The following is a 20,320-nucleotide window of genomic DNA, read 5'->3' as shown; positions in this document are numbered from 1 at the left end:
AGCAAATTGAATACAGGCATGACGGTGAATATTATAAACATGTATTTACAACTTAAAGTTAGCAGCAACAACAGCATCTTTCATTCTTGCTTTTTTCTTCGCTGGTGCCACCGCTGAGGTGACCTGATCCTGAAGCCGTTCGAAGAACTTTTTGGATGAAGAAAGGCTTTTCTCTGCCCACTTGTCACTTTTTCCCTGAAAAACAAGACAACAATCAATGAAAACAGTCACTGCGATGCCTAACAACATCATGAAGAAACACAGGCACATGGTTTAAATTGTGATGAGATACAACATAAACTAAGAACACAAACCTGACACTGCTTAGTATAGCAACACTATTTCACACCCTTAGTACATAATCGCTGCCCTTCCAGATTTTGTTTTAGTAGCCTAGCCCAGAGGAAAGTAGCCATATCATGTCCAGGGGAAAATACAAATGCACCCAAAAGTACAGCAGACATACCTTGGAAGCTTTAGCACCCTTTGCTGTTTTCGTGCCTTTGACAGGCTTGGCAAGTTCAGTGTTTGTCGCTTTTATCACTTTCTTCTTGTCTTCAGTGACTTTGCCAGCCTTATTAGCTGCCTTGGAGGCTCGGCGTTTCTGAAGAGCCTTCTTTAGTCTTCGTTCTCTCAGCTTCTGAGTGCGGGTCCTCTCCCCCTTGGCAACCATCTCTCCCTTTGGCTTGGTCTGCAATCATTATTTTTATTGCATAAACAAACAACAAAGGAGTACAGAAAGTACCAAATAGTAAACAAGGGCGCATAAAGAATGAAAGATGAGCAAAAACTGAAGGACACTACAGAACAAACAAACAGTGTCATTTAATCAACCTTAAACACCCAGCACTATTGATATGGCATAATATTGAGATGACCAGTAGTATGCACACATTAGTTCAATTATTATAGTTTAGGAACTCAGTAAATGCTAGTACTGTACTTGAAAAATGGTTTAGCTGTGAAGCACTCGGTACAGTTGCAAATTTAAACACTTGGCCAATAGGCAGGAACACCAGAATGCAAATTTGGCCAAGTTTCTCACCTTGACCTCCTGAGGTGCCAGAAGTGAAGCATCACTCACACCTACTGGGGTCACCTCTTCAACACTCAGTGATGGAAGGTTGCTCACCACCTTCACCTCAGCCGAAACCTGTGTGAATGAGGGAAGGAAGACAATTTTAGACATTCTTCTTTGTTGCGCATAAAATAAGTTAGGCACAATGACAGCCCATACTAAGGGATGTGTCAAATTTTAACTACAAATATGGTGATTCAGTTCTGAGTAAATCTGCAATGGGGAGGAAGTTTCATGAAAGGAAAAAAAAAATTGTCAGAGTGACCACCCCAGAAAAGTGCTGGTCCTGGGAATTGGCCTTAGACCAGGACAAAACCCTTCTGCAAAGCTTGGTTTCCGAGAAACACATATGTGTTTTCTCTGTAGCTCTGTCAGACTAAGGTGGATAACGATTTCCTTTTCCTCACAAGAAATCCAAACATGAATACTGCCGAAGAGCCAACGCTGAACACATTAGCGAAATGCAGTTTGACCTCCCATATACTGTGCCTTTTCAGTTCATTACATGCGTTCGTGTGCTAACCACTCACAGCAAGCAGCAATTCACAGCTAACAAACTGGAAGGTGAAAGACAGGTTAACTCAAGAACGCGATTTCAGATGTGACAGTAAATAGTGTGTTTCACTTGCATCACAATCATACACTGCACCACTTGCTTGATGAAAACCATACAAGTGCAAATGTTAGTGACACAGCTGCACAAAGTGATTTCTGCATCAGTGCTGAAACTGAGATACTACAAAACAAAGTAAGCAAAATGACGTGCAAAATTAACATCTTATATCAGACTTGTTCAACAGGCAAATGTGTGTCACAATAATGCTAACAAGGTATTCAATGTGTCAAATAATATGCACGGCATGCTCCACTTAGAAACACCTAAATGGTAACTCAGTGAAAATAACAGCAGCACTAGTTCAATGTTATTGCAAAAGAAAGTCTTGTAACGAACTGAATTCTGAGGTTTTACATGCCAAAACCACAATTTGATTATAAGGAATGCCATAGTGGGGGGCTCCGGATTAATTCTCCAGATCAATTTTTGATGTGCCTCCAATGCACGGAAAATGGGCATTTTTGTTTTCTACCCCTATGGAAATGCGGCTGCTGCAGCCGGGATTTGATCCCGCGACCTCGAGCTTAGCAGCACAACACCATAGCCGCTAAGCTACCACAACGGGTGCCTTGTAATGAAGCAGCAGGGAGGCACACGTGGATACGAGCACTTACTGTATAGCTTCATTTTGGATCTCGGCTGCAATCTTTGAACTAAGGTTGAACTGCATGTTTCGTTTAAGAGGGGACTGTGCTATACATTGTGTGTCTAGCAATATGTTTTATTCCAAGAAAAAGCTAAATGACTGGCCAATTACCATTAAAATGTTCAAACATGCTGTAATGCTTTTGGCATGCTGTTTAACTATACAGAGCAGTGCATCTCCACAAGTAACACGCAGTAGAATTTGCAAGTATTCTCTCTCTCTCTTTCACAATTCTGTGAAGTTTCCACGAAGGGGGGGTACAATCAGCAAGACTAATTTTTCAATGTGTTTGTGGTTAGTTCAGGTCAGGCACACTATTTCCTGTGTGAATGAAGGCGCAAAAACAGTTGCTTAAAAATTATTTTCTTTTTGATGCTGTGCATAAAGATGGATTAGGCACAGTGGCCTAATTTTTCGGTGCACACCAAATTTACGTATTTAAAAAATGACAATGTGAGGCTAACTACTTCGAACTTACAGGCTTTGGCATCATGTGGAAGTTGGACAATGCATCCAGTTTCGTGAACAAGTCCCGCATGGCTGTTCGAATCTCAACATGTGCAGGATTCTCCTTGGGAGGTGCATCATCATCCACAGTCTTTTGTTTCTCAAGGAACTGTTGCTCATAAACCTAGTGGTATAAAACACGACACCAAATGTGCATTAGGACAGGTTTGGCACTGCAAGTATAATTTACAAGAGTTCAAAGCTCACACGCACATTTCTTTGCACATGCAGCACGACAGTAAGGTAAAGAAACGGGGGCACGAAACATATGCAAGTTGCTGATCATTTCATTTCACACCACTATGACCCAAACTTGTCACCACATTATAATGTAGCAAATTTGAGTCTCATCTTTCTCAATCATAATGCAATGAGTTCTCTAAAACTTCTACATTTCTTATTTGACTGACCCTGTATCACTCTCTCATACAACTACAACACAGGCAATACATGGCCATTACCACTAAAAGAATTGTTTAATGTAACAGTGTGCTGTCTTTGCCCTATATTTTGAATCCCACATTTTTTTTTCTCTTGCCAAAACTTACTTTTCCTAATCTGTGAACCTACCCCAGTGATAGTTCTAAAGAATGGTTGCATTGTACAAAATAAGTAAATAAGCTAATTTTACTGGTTTATTTCCTGCAACCATGATTACCCTCACATAACCTGAAGTATAATTTTTGATGTGCTCAATTTGACATCTCCTAACTATGATTTAAAGCTTATAGCAGGTTTTTTTTTATATGTTAGAGGAAGTTTTCAGTTGCGGGTAGTTCAAGAAACCAATTTCAGTAAAACCTCGTTACGTAATACGCACCCGTTTAAAATACACAGCTCGATACAGTATCCATAGAGCCTAATGTATTGGCTGACTGCTTAAGACGCAGTAGCTTATCATATAATTACTGGTTAGTGCATACCACAGTGATTTTTTTGTGACATAAAGGTTAACTGCGCCACCTCAACTCACAGGGAAGCCAACGCCACGCTGTGCTGCAAAAGAGCTCCTGTGTTTTCGAGAATCACAGAGACCAGTCGACAGATGATTCCCACTGCAGCACGAGTGCGGTGATGCCTATACAGACAAGCTTTGGAAATGCATGGAAGTGTGGTGGCGGCCTGAGCAAGGAAGATAACCACCAACTGAAACGCCTGTATGACGTGTCCCCGCCAATCTTATCACGATAAGCATCTTCAACTATCTGCTCAGCAGTGTATGTGGCGCAGTGCATAACACCGTTCTAAGCCTATGGCACACTTCTAATAGGCTATAACCCTAGAACGCTGCCATTCTCTGCGGCCTCTTCAAGCGGGGCCACTTCAAGCGCATGTCGCTAGCAGCAACGAAAGCAGCCCGCAGTTGGCAAGTAGGCTTAACAGATATGCACCGAACTCATGCATGGCCAGGTGTGGCGCAGGCGTGAAGAAACCTCACAACACAGATACATGAGGCACAGGCACAGAGTGCTTGCAACCATGCACACGTGGTGGTGGTATACAGGAGTGGTATTCTTGGCACTTGGGAGATCATTTTCGGACAGTTTAACTTTTGCAATATTTGGGAGACTCGGAACTGTGCGTGCCGAAGTATACAGCCGAGAGCACTCTTGGCACTGTGCGTAGACAGCAAGCATGGCACAGTGCCTATGACATCATCGGCTGAAAACATGGACACATGCAGTGCCGAAAAAATCTTGCGAAAGTGAAACTACCTCCAAAAGCGATTGCCCAACAATACTGTCCCAGCAACCATCCTGGCATGCGTGCACGTGGCGTACTGCAAACAAACAGCACAGGACTATCGGCACCATGCAGCGTCAGGTACCGCGTTTCAATGAAACAGAACTGGTTCTGCTCAGTAGCAGATAACTGTACAAATGCTAACTTATGATTGGGGAAAGCCAAAGAAGTCGTCTGCACAGCCGCCATTTCTGTCACTGTGTTCTCTGTCAAAGTTTCAAAATGCTCCTTTGGTATGACCACCACGGTGTATCGCCTATGCACTATTGCAGGACTGTGCAAGAGATCTGCAGTTGTTTCAGCCGCATTGGAAAAAAGAAAGGAAAGAAAAGAAGAAAAAAAACCTCATAGGGTATATTCTAGCAAACATTTACTGCAGCATCCCATTTATTTGCCAGTAGCAGCTACACTCGTTAGGAGACGCAAATTTGTACTTGGCATTTATTTCATACTATAATTTAGTGCGTAGTTATGCCACGCTCCCTCCAGGCATGCATTAACGAGCTTTCACAGTACAGGCGAGGTCCGTTACTTCGACTCTGGTTTATTTGATCTTTCGTTTAATTTGATCTTGAACAATGTCCCAGCCAGCGCCATGCATTTCTATGGGCCCAAACCTTAGTTATTTCGATCCTAAAATTTACCTTCGCCAGATAATTCAAACTTGACTATTCAGTACCCATGCACCTGACCGCTATAGTGACGATCCTAATAGTGACCCCTTTAGCAGTGGCGTTGGTCTCGGCAGAACTTAGGGGACAGTGAATGCATTGAACACAAGTCATCTCCCGTTGAAAACACCCATCTCCTGCCTGCCCTAGGAAGAGTTTCAAGCAATAACCGCAGCTCGCAATGTCTGGTATTTACCCGATTCTAACTTGTGCGTTTTGTTTTTCAAGAAAATTGAGCCGAAAATCACTGCGCAGTGGAATTGGACATGAAACCAAGACCACCTTAGAGACATTTGCATGCTTTACCGCATAACACAAACGTATTGAGGCAAAGCCGACTTTAGAAAACTGGCAGCCACGGTGCAACACATATTAGACCCTTGCCCTTTCTTTTTTTGCTAGAATATCGGGTGCGCATTATATTTCTACTTTGTTAGGAGCTTTAATGCCATCTCTACGATAGTTTCTACTACAGTGCACGCAGAGAGAGCGGGCGCACGTTTTATTGCGGGGCATGTTAGAACCAGGCAAATACTGCCAAATGAATCAGCATTGTGTTCTGACGTTTTTTACAGTGGAGCTGTTGGAACCTCGCTGGGTTTCTCTTTACGTCCACAGCTTCGCCGAGCTGGGGGAGAGAAAACTGAGAGAGAGTGAAAGCAGAGTATAAAAATAGCATTGCGCAGCATATTTCTGATTCTTGCTTCATTCAACACACCAGACACTTCGATCAAGTTCATCGGTGCCATCAGGGTCGAATTAACGAAAAAAGACTATGCTAATTAACTACTATACTAATTATATTTATCCAGAAAAATTTCATTGTTCTTATTTGAATGTACTGCTCTCTACAGCCAGAAATGCAGGTAAACTAGTTCCAATTTTCCTTCATGTGGAATGGCGTTTGGGCTTGGTTGTGGTGTTAAAGCAGACATTGATCTCCTAGAAGACAGGCAAAAAAGTGTGCATTTCAATGAAACCTTTTCGCTCAATATAAATGCATACCTCCGCTAAGCTGAGCTTGCTTTTCTCCTGGTCCAGCGTGACCCGTCGGCGTAGCTCAAACGGTTCCTCCGTTGGTCTTGTCTTTCGCTCAACATCATCCCAGGCTTTGTCACGTATCCTCTGAACTATCACATCTTCTAGGCACTTTGTGGTCTCATCTGTGATGGCAACGGCTGCAAACAAAGCACCAACAGCAGTTCATATTCATTGCCTGCCCACAAGACGCAACATTTTGGTTGCACTGAATAAGGTGACCTGTATTTTCCCCTTCTAAGAATCTCTAAAAAAAAGATTTCATGCTTGCCTAAGCTATTATTTTGCTCAAATTTCGCAGCAAGCTTGCACTGCATGGTCCAGATCATTCAACATAACACTCAGCACTATTACTTGCCCGGCTTCTATAAAGAAAGAAAAACAAAAAGAAAGAAAGAAAGAAAAACTTGAATTTGCCTTTCACTGCGCCCGTTGCAGTGAGTGGTGTCCTAAACATGATGGCTATGATGCTACCTTGTCATTTCTGGCATCTGCAGTACGACAAAGTGCAGCCTTCAAGCTTGGTTTCTGTAAATCACGGGAGTGCAGAAAAAAGGTGCACATGAACGCAAAGTCACACATTTTGCTTAAAGGGACATTAGAGAGAAAAATCAGTTGAGCTATTTTAATAAATTGAAGTTATACAGTATAGAAATGCCACTCGTACCCCAATAGACGGCTTAGCAAGCCAGAAAATGTTAAAAATTAAAGACGAGTGGCACCGCCACCTTGAAGTTCCTGCACCAGCTTGCCGTGATGGCGTAGATTTTGACAATGCCTGCTCGGGTCCAGTTAAATGTTTAATGGCAAAAGTGGACTGCATTCTATTCCAAGAAAGTATAAGACTGAACTTAAACAAGTTTAGTGGAGAATTTTAGTGTGCCAAAATGGCCCAAATCTGAGAACATAATTTGAAACCTACTGTATCACTTCAACATGCTAGTGCTGAGGTACCAGCATGAAATCCTAGAAATACAACTTCAACCTTCATTTTCTCTTCTAATAATCAAGCTCTTACCACGAAATTAACAACAAGCGATTTTTCATATAATACTTCATCACTTTAAATTGATTTAACTTCTCCATAGCATCCCTTTAATAAACCAGGCAGGTAAGAGTGCCATGTATTGAACAACCAAGACCATAAAGTGCAAGCTTGCTGTAAAATTTGAGGAAAATTAAAGAATATGTAAGTGCTAAATCGTTTTAAAATCTTTGAAAGAAAAAATGCAGGTCACTGTATTGACAGGAATGGCAGTAGCCAGATTGCTGCTAAAAGCCTCAGTAACACAAATGACGCATCTAGAGCAAGTTAGGTGGGAAGCTGTGTGTCTAATCTGTAAAACGACATTATAATTGCTGAACATAACTCATTCCAGCTGATGCCACACTTCTATTGTGCTAGTTGTACAAATAACCTTCAAAAATTTCTGTGTGACAAAACTAGCACTGTACGTTCTTACACTATTACAAGAACTTAAAGATGTGGAAATGCCTTTAGTCCACTGATATCATCTAATAAATGAACCAGAAATAAGGTGTGGAGTCACGGCCTTTTCGGTCAACATAGTACTGAGTAAATGACCCTTTGAAGTCTAAATGCAGGTTCATAAAAGGCACTTCTAGAAGGATCTACCATCATATAAATTGCCATGATTTCATAGCACAGAACATAATTTGCTAATTTTGTGTAACTGTAAGGCTAGGTACAATGATGTTGCTGAGTAAAAAATTTGCACAAGTGTTTCTTCTGGCTCTACACACGTGTGGCAGCAGAAGTGATTGCAGAAATTCAGTTTTTATCCTTGGTTGTGTAGTTTTATTTTTGGTTGTGTATACCACTCCCCTTTTTCATCTATCCCTGATTTTCTGGGTGAACTCTCCATGGTTTTGAAAAATATTTATCTTGAAAGTAAGCAAGTTAATTGTCGGTGATATTAACATCAACTTACTTGACGTCGACAACAGAAGTGCAACAGCTTATACAGACTGTTTTGCTCGTTTCGGACTGGAATCATTACCTCTCCTACTAGGTGTTCTACTCATGGTACCAACATGCTTCTTGACTATGCTCTAACTAACATCACGCCAACTCCAAACTCTGGTTTCATACTCAGATCACAGAAAATTTTCCAATATTCATCTCCTTTCAGGCCGAAATACCTCAGTCCAAGCCTTGCTACTTTTCTTCCAATTTTGACCGAGATAGTTTTGTTAACATTACAACAAATACTGATTTGTCTGTAATTAACTCCCTGCATGATCCCGATCAATCTCTTGAAAATTTTTGTTCCATCTTTCTAAAAGCTGTTTGCGCTAACCCAACTACCGTCATATGCAGGAAACATATTGTTTCCACGTCACCCTTAGGTAACGAAAGGTTTACTGACTAGTATGAGGACAAAGGAAAACCCATAAAGAAAGACTAAAAAGAAACCTTTTAATGTATGCTTAACGGCACACTATAAATATTATTGTAACATTCTGAATAACTTGCTAAAGAAGTCTAAATGACACTGTTATGAAATTGAACTTGAAAAACACAAGAACAATCCCCCAACACAATGGCAACTTCTTAATGTGTTCATGAACTTACCTAAGTCCGGTAATACTGCTGATAAAAAAAATGGCTGTGGCTTAGGTAAGGTTAAGCCCAGGATGCGAAGCATACTAGCCTTTATTTTAGTTGTTGAACCACTGTTTAGCCTGGTGAACTGCTGTTGCTTGGCTATATTTGGTTCGGCTAGACGAAGAAACAACTCATGCATTACTTCTTCGCCTTCAAGAGTGGAACGCGACAGCGTTCCCGTCGACCCGCCAAGGGGTGTAAGACAATGGGCTACAGGGCAGCGACTACGCACCCCGCATTGGACGCGGTGAGCGTCGAGCAAAGCAGCGTTCGGCGCGGCAACGAAATGTGCGCCTGAGCAAGAGACGCACGCCTTAGAAACAGCGCGTTTCTAAGGCAACACCGCATTCACTAGAGGCGCTTTTGTACCGCTTTGAAGCGTTGTACTCGTGGCTCAGTGGTAGCGTCTCCGTCCCACACTCCGGAGACCCTGGTTCGATTCCCACCCAGCCCGTCTTGCAAGAGTTGAGCCAAAGCCACTTCTCCTCTGTCGTGACGTCACGGTGTCACGTGATTTCATGGTCACCGCCGCGCCTGAGGAGCTGGGTTGAGCCCTCGTAATATGCTTCGCATAATAGATTACAACAATAAAACTCATACTGATTCTTCTAGCATAGCAAATAGTTCCAGTGACTACTTCTATAACATATACACCATTCGTCATATGACTACTACTTATGCCATTTATCACTGCAATCATTCTTTTTTTTACCTTTCCAATAACTGCAGCTGAGGTATGTTCCGTGGCATTAGCTCTAAATTATATTATCCCTGGCTTAGATAACATTTCTGTATTTCATCTAAAACTTGTTGCACCACTTATTTTTGATACACTTTGTATTATAATTAATAATATTTTTAAATGTGGTATTTTTCCCACTTCGCTTAAAAGGGCTAAGATTATTCCTGTGCATAATAAAGGTGATAAAATGGAGGTGCTTAACTATCGTCCTATTTCTATTCTCTCGTCGATCAGTATAGTTGTTGAGAAGTTATTTTGTAAGTGCCTAAATATTTACTTTAAAAAATTTAATTTGTTGCAATCTTCTCAATTTGGTCTTCGCGCCAGCAGTTCGACTAACTTAGTTTTAATATCCCTAACTGACTACATCTGTCACTCAATTGATATGGGTAACTTCATTGGTTCAGTACTTTTGGACTTCACTCTAAAGCTTTTGATACGATTAATCATAACGTACTTTTTACTAAGCTAGAAGCCCTGGGAATTACCGGTCCAGTAGTAAAATTTCTAAAAAGTTACGTACATGATAGAGAACAGAGTTTTTTTTTTTTTTTGGAGGTGCTTATTCTGATTAAAGTTATTAACCAAGGTGTACCACAAGGCTCCATACAAGGTCCCTTACTGTTCTCCGTTTATATTAATGATTTACCCACGTGTCTTAAATCGGCACATTGTGTACTATACGCAGACGATACTACTATCTCGTTGCATGACAATTCTTTAACAACCTTAATCCTTAAACTAAACAATGAGCTTGACCATATTGTTGCATGGTGTCCTTCCAATCATTTAATTATCAATCCTTCAAAAACTCCATTCATGATTTTCCGATCTAGCCAAAGAATACTGCCTGGCTTTCCTAGATGGTCATCACATTCCTGTTTCCGACTGTGTATCATTTTTGGGCATCACATTAGATTCTCAATACATTGCCTTCATTAAGCAAAAGTGTACCTTCGGTATTAGAGCATTAATCAAATCAAGAGCATATTTCTCCAAAGACGCATTATTAGCATTATACTTTGCTTTCATTCACAGTCACACTAATAGCAGCACTGTTTCCTGGGGGAACACCTATCACTGTAATATCTTGTCTATTCAGCACTTACAAAACCAAGCAATACACATTATCACTAATGGCAGGTTTTTCACGAGTTCTACTCTATTACTTCATGAAAATAACGTCCTTGTTGTAACAAACTTGTTCAACTATCATCTAATAATTATGTTTTATAAATTACTTACTAAACAGCTTTCATATGAATTCATTGATTCCAGGTACCTCATCAATAATAATAATACCAGGTTTGCACGTAACTCCAATTTCCTACTGCCTATGGTTCATTCTAACTATGGAAAAACGACATCATTCGCTGCTATAAAACTGTGGAATGGTTTACCCAACACCATTAAATCTTTAACCTTTCATGCATTTAGTCATGCCCTTAATCTTTTTTATATGTATAACTAAGTTTACGTCATTCATTACACTACATTTGCCATTTGTATGTATTGACAGTTCCTTTTTTATGCACTATAGGCTTGTATACAGACAATTTGTTTTCGTTAATGCAATTTTTCTATGTTGTATTTTTTGCAATTGTGTTTGTTTCTTTTACTTAGCTTGCTTATCTTTAATACATCCATCAATTGTTATTATTAATCGAGGGTCCCATTGCAGTCTTTTACTTTGGGACCCTCGGCTGTATATTGTCTCTCACCCATTCATTGTATTTAAAGAATAATGAACTGAAACTGAACAGGACAAGCCACTTTATCACCTGGATACCAAAGCCAAAACTTTTCATTGAAACAAATGTTACAGTACATTATTTGGTGGGTTGGAATGCTTGGCAGTATTTAATCTAAGGTTTAGTGTGTCTGGGCTTTGATTTAGCACGAAAACAATGACAAATAAAGATGTCATGTTGGTACTTTTTTATGTAATAGTCTTGACAGGTGCACTTTTGCACTGTCTCCAATAAAATCAAGCTCCCTCGATTAATTAACAGAAGCATGACAAATTAACAAAGCCTCTGCATACTCACGCTGCCTAGTGGCGTGGTCAAACTGGATGTGCTCCTGCAGCAGGCTGTTCTCAGGTCTATTAGTAGCTTCCACCTCTCCCTGGAGTCTCCATGGTCGTGGCTCCAGGTTTCGTTCCTCAAACTGCTTGATCTTTTTCTTTATCTGTAAGGGTAGAGAAGCATTCAAGTGGACAGGTCAACAACAGCAACAGTCATGGACAATTCTAGTGTTGAACTGCTTTCAGGCTAGTACTCAGTAAGCAGAAGTCCTAAAATTAATTGCTCAGCCAGTTGGAGAAACATTCCTAAATGAACATCAGGGGAGCGTAGATATCTATGTAAATCAAGGGCAGGCAAGGTAGGTGAATGTCATAGTGGGCTAAAAAAAAAACGAGTAACTAGGAACGAATGCCTACTGTCTGTCTAAACAAAACCTGTGGCAAACTTTCATTTCCCTTTCGCTTATCATTCCTACACTTCAACTGAAACTACAAATAATTTCCCTTGTACTTTCCTTCGCTGCTTTTGCCTTCATCTGGGTGTGAAAAAAAAATTCGGCCCCTTCGTTCTTCTTCTCATTCAATGCATAGTGAGGATCTCAACTCTGGCATGTTTGATGCCTTCAGGTATTATACGAGGGTTTATTGGCCAGCTGCCTGCTCGTAAAAATCACTAGCACATGATGATATTGGTCAAAAAGGATGTTCCATGCCTGCAGCCATGGCAATGAGTGGCAATGGCTAACACTCCCCAAATTAGATACTGTACACAAACACAAATACCCAAGAATGTGGCCATGGAAGCAGCCACCACTGTAGTACAATTGGTAGTGCAACGCACGCATAATGCAGAAGTGTAGGTTCGGCACTCACCGGCAGCGAGTAGTTTTTTCATCTACTCTCATTTCCCTTTAGCTTATCATTTCTACACTTCAATTAAAACTACAAATAATATCCCCTATGCTTTCCTTGGCTTCATATGGTTGTGATTAATAAAAAATCGGGCCTCTTGGTTCCCCCTTTTTCTCGTTTATGCCATTAGATAACATTATTTTCTGACATACACCACAAGTGACTCTATCACTAAAAACTGCTATCACAACATTAACGCTTAAAGTTTTGTTTGGTCATACTACACGCACTTTGATTTTGCAGTTGCAAGGAACAAAAGTTCCCTGCTGTTCTTCAACTAGAGATGATACATTTTGCTATCATAGGAGTACTTCTTGTTAGGCTAGTTAGTGATGCATAGCTGTTAGGAGAGGAGCGCAAATTGACACATACACAAACGAAGGAGACAGAACTACCGCTTTGTCTTTTTCGTCTGTGTATGTGTCAATTCGCACCCCTCCTCTAATAGTTATTGAGCTATCAAATGTACAGGCAGTGACTCAAACTCAAACAAATGACATGCATGCAGAAACACAACTCACAAATTCTTGGCTTTGCTCAAAAGATGACTTCTGCACATCTTCTTCTGCTGTGCTGCTTTGGTGAATGTCCTTGTGTCCATTTGTCCTACACATTTTCACATTCACATAGTCAGACTGTCAATGTCACATAGCAATTTGACGAAACACATTTGCTATAACCAATATATATATATATATATATATATATATATATATATATATATATATATATATATATATATATATATATATATATATATATATATATATATATATATATATATATATATATATATATATATATATAACTCTATATATATATATATATATATATATATATATATATATATATATATATATATATATATATATATATATATATATATATATATATATATATATATATATATATATATATATATATGAGTTATATATATATAACTCATATATATATATATATATATATATATATATATATATATATATATATATATATATATATATATATATATATATATATATATATATATATATATATATGTATGTATGTACTCTTTGCCTTGGCTTCATTGTCTGTTGGCTTTATATATTTATTTATTTATTTATTGTACATACTTTCAAGGCCGGCAGGCACAACAGAAAGGAGTGGTGGAGTACATTATTTGCAGAACGAAAATAAAAAATAATGAGGGAACTATAAGGCACTTTGAACAGCAAGCTTGAAATTGGTGCTGTCACAAATGGTGACTAAGGAGGCGGGAAGGCGGTTCCATGCAGTGGCGGTTCTTGGTAAGAATGAAGAATGGTATAAATTAGTGCGGCAAGTTGGCACTTCAACTTTGTATTGATGATCGATGCGAGATGAAATGTAACTGGGTCTGGCGAAGAGATTTTCTTTCAGGAAAGGATTGAGGTAGTATATTTTATGAAAAAGACAAAGGCGAGAATGCTTGCGACGTAGTGAAAGGTCAGGTAGATCTAATGTTTGTTTCATGGATGTTACGCTAGAATGACGTGAATAATTAGACAGGATAAAGCGCGCTGCACGGTTCTGAATGCTTTCAAGCATAGTGACAATTATAAAAAACAGAGCCCATCACTTTCCCTTCTTGTTATATATATACAGGGTGTTTCAGCTAAATTAAGCCAGAGCTTAAAGATATGCCGATGCACTCCAAGATGACGCGACCAGATGCATTTTGCTCACTTTTTTATGTAGTGTGTCAAGCTATTTTGTATTTTGTGAAATGAGATAATTAGTCAAGATTAATTAACCAAGTTTTGAAGCAACAAAGCTAGGGAAAGAATTCTTATTAGAAAGATGCAGAGCAGTTTGCAAAATGTCCGAATAAACAGTTTCTATCTTTCTATCTATTAGGTATTAGTGTTCTTCAGCTTATTGTGGATGCCCACAAAACACAAAAAAACACCACATGGCATGCCCACTTGCACGTCATGATAGCAGTGCTCAAAGTGTTTCACGCACAAACGAACATAGCATTTAGCCGGGTTTGCTGCGGCTGTGTCTGCTTATCGCTATCATGAGCCACCTCTAGGGAAGCACATCGCTGGCATCAAATACATTAAGAAGCTAGGAACTTAAGCTAGGAACTTAAGCTAGGAAGCTTAATGAACACACTTTTTGTTTTCATACATGGGAGAAAATGAACATCAAAATATCTTTACCTAAATAATTTTTCATGTTGCATTTTTGCAGTGTTTGTGCAGCCAGAAGCAACCTGAATGTGCAAGCATGTGGCTTGCGCATATACCAGCATCACATAGCAAAGGCCATTAAAATTTCAAGAGCACTGCGAGCTGGCGCATGACACCAGTGAAAGCAGATCCGTATGCTGTGCTGGTGCAGCAGTTAGCGAAAGCAGTGATATCATATGCTGTCTCCATATGCTACACAGGAGAACCACTGTTAGGATGCACCAGCTTCTCTGCATACAGCCCGGTGCCCAAACTAGAAAAGTGAGGCTGAGGCACTGCACAGCAGCTCGCTCTTACAGAAGGGGTCAATGAAATGAATAGGAACATACACACAATTTAATTACTGTTTGCAAGGCATGCAAAGCACTAAATTAACTTACCAAGTGGTAGTCTTGTAATTCTTCACAGCATTTTTGCTGTCAGGCATGGAGGCAGGGGGATCAAAAAAGTCATTATACGTAGCACTGCGGCCACCCTGGGCAGAAACATGACAGCTGCAATTTTTCCACGCTTTTCTATGATAACGTGAGTCAATGATGTGTTTCTGCACTGATGTAAGCATGAATTATGTTCATTCATATATATATATATATATATATATATATATATATATATATATATATATATATATATATATATATATATATATATATATATAAGGTAGAGCTAGTGAAATTCATTTGCATCATTTGCATGCGGTATTCACACCACAATCATTATTGATCTTAGGACAGCATTCCAGAAATTAGTCAGTCTGGGCATTGATGTGGCCAGTAGCAAATGCCTATTTGCTAAAGACAGGTATCACCGAGTTGTCTCGTTAGTGCAAAAGCCAGGCACTAACCTTTTCATCTGGGTCATCTTGGTCTGACGGCACTTCGCCAAAATAGTCAATGTCATCATCCTCATCTGAATAGCCTCTGCGGGCATCGGCATTTTCTTCTTTATCTGCGAATGCTTCCATGTCGGCGAGACGGAAGAACACGTCATCGACAATAGACGACGGTTGTGTATCTCGTGCTTGACTGGGCGCACCGTCACCTCCATCATGATCAACTTCCTCCTCAGACTTTTCACCTTCAGACTCATCCGACAAGTCGAAATCATCGTCTTCACCACCTTCCTCTTCCGCAGCGGCGTCCGAGAGATTTGACTTATCACTTCCATTTGGGTCATGCGTTTTGTGTCTCCGTGAGCTTTCTTGCGTTCCCAAGTGTACGCCGAAATTAATGCTAGACTTCGTTGCCACTCGGGACACCGACGAAATCAACTCTTTTACCAGGCGAGTGTTTCGCAGTTCCAGCTGCTGCCAGATCTGTTCGTCGTCGAAGTTGTCAACAACCAGTGACGGCAGTTCAGTTTTCGGCGGCGAAATTGTCTTGTTTTCCCACATGTCCACAACGTCGTATAACTCTTTTGTCAACCTCTTCATTGTTTCTGCTATATCCGGCTGGACTCTACCGCGTGGAAGGAGAAAAAAAGAAAGAAGCATAAGAGTTTGTTAGAGCAGGGAGCTTCTAGACGAACGCATCAACGGAGAACCGCAAGCACGACATGTGGAACACTCACGCTCGAGTGTCTGCTCCTATGTAAACGCAAATTTCATTCCGAAACTTACTCGAGAAATGTTTCTGGTTTCTTCGTGCATGATTCGAATTCTCCGAGGCACTTGGCCACATGCACTTGGTCGGGTTCCAGTGCTGCGGACCCCATGCCGTCTTCCACGGACGCCGCCATTTATTTCTTCACAGAGATATGCCGATGTCGATGTGGCACCCAACTAAACCATGCATGCCACGCTCGCGACGACGCACGGATGCACGGACGATGAGTTGAAAAACTTGCAAGGCAGCTTCGTTTCTACCATTGCTAAGAAAAAAAAGAAAAAAAGGTCAACCAAGTGTAACGAACACAAGGTCGACATACGTGGTGGTTCACATGATTCGATGATAGAATGTTGATTATATATCAGGGGTGCGATCTTGTACGCGTTCCAAAATAGAACGGAGGCGGTTCGTTCCAACGAGCCAAATACGATTCGTCAGTTTGAACCTTGCCGAACGCCATGACGTCAGTTGTGACGTGATATCTGCTGTCGATCATTCCGTGTCGTCTGCTATCGGATGAACGGAACGGAACATACCGCCTATTTCGTGACGAAAAGAACGAACCGCCTCTGTTCTATTTTGGAACGCGTACAAGATCGCACCCCACTGTATTCTCATTTCTCTCTCCTTCATGTTCAATATTCACTCATTTCGTATCTTATTCGTATATTATTTAACGCGCAATTACGTCGACCTTGTCTTGTTTAGTGTCGGCACAGTGCATCCCCTTTGAGATAAAGACGACGGAGTTAAAAGGAGCTTGCAGGTGCCCGTGTGACAGGGGACACTCTCTGGAATGCGCCACGTGCCTCGGTCACCTCGGTTTTCTTTTACTGCTGTTTCACGCTACCTTGAGGCATAGAGGCATCGATTAGCATCGAGTGTTTACGGCTTGTTCTTAGGTTCTTAGCGCAAGGCTCGGGGGATACAGTCGCACGCCGGCGGCTCTCGATCCACTCTTCCCATATGGCGTGCCACGGCTTTGTCCCTAGCTGCCTCTTTGGCCCAACTCGCCCAACTGTTCTGTGCTATATTTGTATGATAGAACTTTAAAAAAAACAGCATTTGGCAACCAAGGCACAGTGACCGCGCAGGGTTGAGGCCTAAACCACGGAGGAAGCACACCGCAACGCGATTGAAGCCAAACCTGGTGAACCTCAACGTGCGCGGTTGATTCGCCTCTTCGAGTAGATCAGCTCATGGACTAGAAGTGTGCTATCTCCCACAGGCATTATTATTATTATTATTATTATTATTATTATTATTATTATTATTATTATTATTATTATTATTATTATTATTATTATTATTATTATTATTATTATTATTATTATTATTATTATTATTGAAAGTGCATGTTCACTGAAACACACGGCGTATAGCTTCGCATTATATTAGGTTGCCTTGAATTGTCTCCAGATTTTGCTGCAGCAGACACGCATGCAGTCCGTTGCGAATATTTTGACATATTTTCATTTCCGATTTCTTTCTTGCCATAGTTCTAAATTTCCATGATCATTTTCGTTTCCGTCCTTTGCATCCAATTTACTGTCCGTTTCTCTCACTTTCACGTTTCTGAGTCTTTCTTTAGAGCTAATTCTGCGCTTCTCCAACTTCTCTGAAAGAAGTCCAACCCATATATGTCATCCTGTACTTCCTTATCTGTCATTTTACCGCGGGCGGTGGGACGCCAAGTCAACCGGCCTACCAACTTGTGGAATAACCCCTACATGTCATTTGCGAACGTTAACGCTGGTGCCTCCTTTCCAAATTCCTCGCACCACCTCATTTTTATTACAAAGCGCTCTAGGTTTCATTCTGCTGCATTCCTCTTCTCCTATATAGATTATCTTGTAGAGTGTTTGAGTGAGTCTTTCCTTAGTTTATATATGCACCCAGGTATTTATGTTAACTGGTTGACCATGGGTGTGACTTGTTCAATTGATACCACGTGCGTCATTACTGGTCTCTTCGTTGAAGGTCAAAATTCCTAATTTCTCTGTATTAAGGCCTAGATTTGTAGCCTGCATGGTCACATATATTTGCAAGTTTCTATGTAAATCCTTTGCATCTTCCGCTAGCAGCATTATATGTGACTTTGCATGTCGACCGCGTACGTCAGTATAAAGGGACTCCGATGCTCAGCTGCCGTGCCAAAATGACTTGAGGCACACCGTAGTGAGAGGGGATTTATTCTGGCTATACGTGGGGTTCTTTAAACCCAGTGCACACGGGCGTTTTATGCGAAGCATATTGAGAGAGCAGAACCCAGCTCCTCAGACGCGGCGGTGTCGCCTTCAATACCACGTGACACCGTGACGTCACGACAGAGGAGAAACGGGGCTCCAACTCGCGCCGTCGCGGCGGTATATAAGTAGCTGCGCTTGCCTCTGCTAGACATTTTCTAGGTGGCTTTGATCGGACGCGGTGAGCGTCGAGCAACGCAGCGTTCGGCGCGACAACGAAATGTGCGCCTGAGCCGACGCCGACGACACCGGCTTTTCTGCGACACGAGCTCCTTAACGCTGTCGCGTTAAAATAAAGGCTAGTATGCTTCGCATCCTGGGCTTAACCAGCCATTTTTATGCGAAGCATATTACTAGAGCTCAACCCAGCTCCGCCGTCGCTCCTGCTAGACACTCACGAGGTGAGATGCCTCCTGGAGACAGAGCTGCTCGTTGGAATGAGAAGCGAAGGTTGCGGCGTGCTACAGAGTCTGATTTTCTAGGTGGCTTTGGCTCAACTCTTGCAAGATGGACTGGGTGGGAATCGAACCAAGGTCTCTGGAGTGTGAGACGGAGACGCTACCACTGAGCCACGAGTACGATGCTTCAAAGCGGTACAAAAGTGCCTCCAGTGAATGCGGTGTTGCCTTAGAAACGAGCTGTTTCTAAGGCTCAGGCGTGCGTCGCTTGCTCAGGCGCACATTTCGTTGCCGCGCCGAACGCTGCGTTGCTCGACGCTCACCGCGTCCAATGCAGGGCGCGTAGTCGCTGCGCCGTAGCCCATTGTCTTACACCCCTTGGCGGGTGTAAGACAAGGCGAAGCAGAGTAACGCATGAGTTGTTTCTTCGTCTAGCCGAACCAAATATAGCCAAGCAACAGCAGTTCACCAGGCTAAACAGTGGTTCAACAACTAAAATAAAGGCTAGTATGCTTCGCATCCTGGGCTTAACCTTAGCTAAGCCACAGCCATTTTTGTATCATTTCCCCATAGGAATGCAGCCGCCGTGGCCAGGATCAAAGCGGAAGAAAGTGTGAAATTGGCGGTGGTCTGCTCCGGCCGACCGTCAGTTGCACTTCGCTCCTCGAAGAGGCAGGGCCATGTGTTGAGTGAGCTCCTGAACAACACTTTACAAAGTTGTGAACTTGGTTCGGATCATGAATCCGGGACCTCAACGAGGTGTGACGTAATGCGAACGCATTCATCTCGTATTGTATACTTACCACTGAATCGTCGCTATAAACTGCCACCAACCTGGAAGTACGATATGCGCGCAGCGTTAAAAAAATAAAAAGAAAAGAAAAGAAGGCGGGAGGGGGGGGGGGAGGAAGGCACGTAATAGATGACGATTATAGTTATGGAACAAAGATACACCACAGAGCGTGTAAACTGTCTTTAGAGTGCATGCATGCTGAAGAGAAGGTGCCAGAGTAGAGTAACAGGGCAGTTCCAGTGGCGTTCCGTCAGCAAAGTATGCTCCTCTTGGACGCCCCATATATATGGACTCAGTTGTTTTTGATCGTGTCAAATTGCGCCATATCTCTGATTGGCCCAAAACGCAAAGCATGGTGGAATTTCGGATCTTCGTGCACCATACGACTAAACAAAGTAAAAGTGCTTGGCATATAACTCTCTCTTTACCGCTTTGGTCTCGTCTAGCGTTCG

At 41.5% G+C, this 20,320-nt stretch overlaps 1 protein-coding gene across 1 annotated transcript; it reads right to left on the bottom strand.

Annotated features, from left to right (window-relative positions):
• Nucleotides 1-25: 25 nt before the first annotated feature.
• LOC135919389 (U3 small nucleolar ribonucleoprotein protein MPP10) lies at nt 26-16,705 on the bottom strand. The gene is made up of 10 exons (XM_065453188.1): nt 16,443-16,705; nt 15,669-16,281; nt 15,205-15,299; nt 13,130-13,214; nt 11,719-11,860; nt 6,267-6,439; nt 2,819-2,971; nt 1,046-1,153; nt 467-691; nt 26-195 (listed from the first exon to the last, which is right to left on the bottom strand). The coding sequence occupies exons 1-10, from the start codon at nt 16,559-16,561 to the stop codon at nt 46-48; spliced, it is 1,863 nt and encodes a 620-aa protein (XP_065309260.1). The 5' UTR covers nt 16,562-16,705; the 3' UTR covers nt 26-45.
• Between the last annotated feature and the right edge of the window lie 3,615 nt (nt 16,706-20,320).

This window comes from Dermacentor albipictus, chromosome 1, assembly GCF_038994185.2.
Source record: "Dermacentor albipictus isolate Rhodes 1998 colony chromosome 1, USDA_Dalb.pri_finalv2, whole genome shotgun sequence".
NCBI lineage: Eukaryota > Metazoa > Arthropoda > Arachnida > Ixodida > Ixodidae > Dermacentor > Dermacentor albipictus.
The sequence above is the reverse complement of the archived record's forward strand: the minus strand, read 5'-3'. Positions and strand labels throughout refer to the sequence as shown.

Excerpts from the sequence above, each read along its gene's own strand:
- LOC135919389 (XM_065453188.1), bottom strand. The coding sequence starts at position 16,561 with ATGGCGGCGTCCGTGGAAGACGGCATGGGGTCCGCAGCACTGGAACCC. Across the intron at positions 13,215-15,204 it reads AATTACAAGACTACCACTTG|GACAAATGGACACAAGGACA; the intron begins GTAAGTTAATTT and ends GAAAATGTGTAG. Across the intron at positions 692-1,045 it reads TGGCACCTCAGGAGGTCAAG|ACCAAGCCAAAGGGAGAGAT; the intron begins GTGAGAAACTTG and ends TAATGATTGCAG.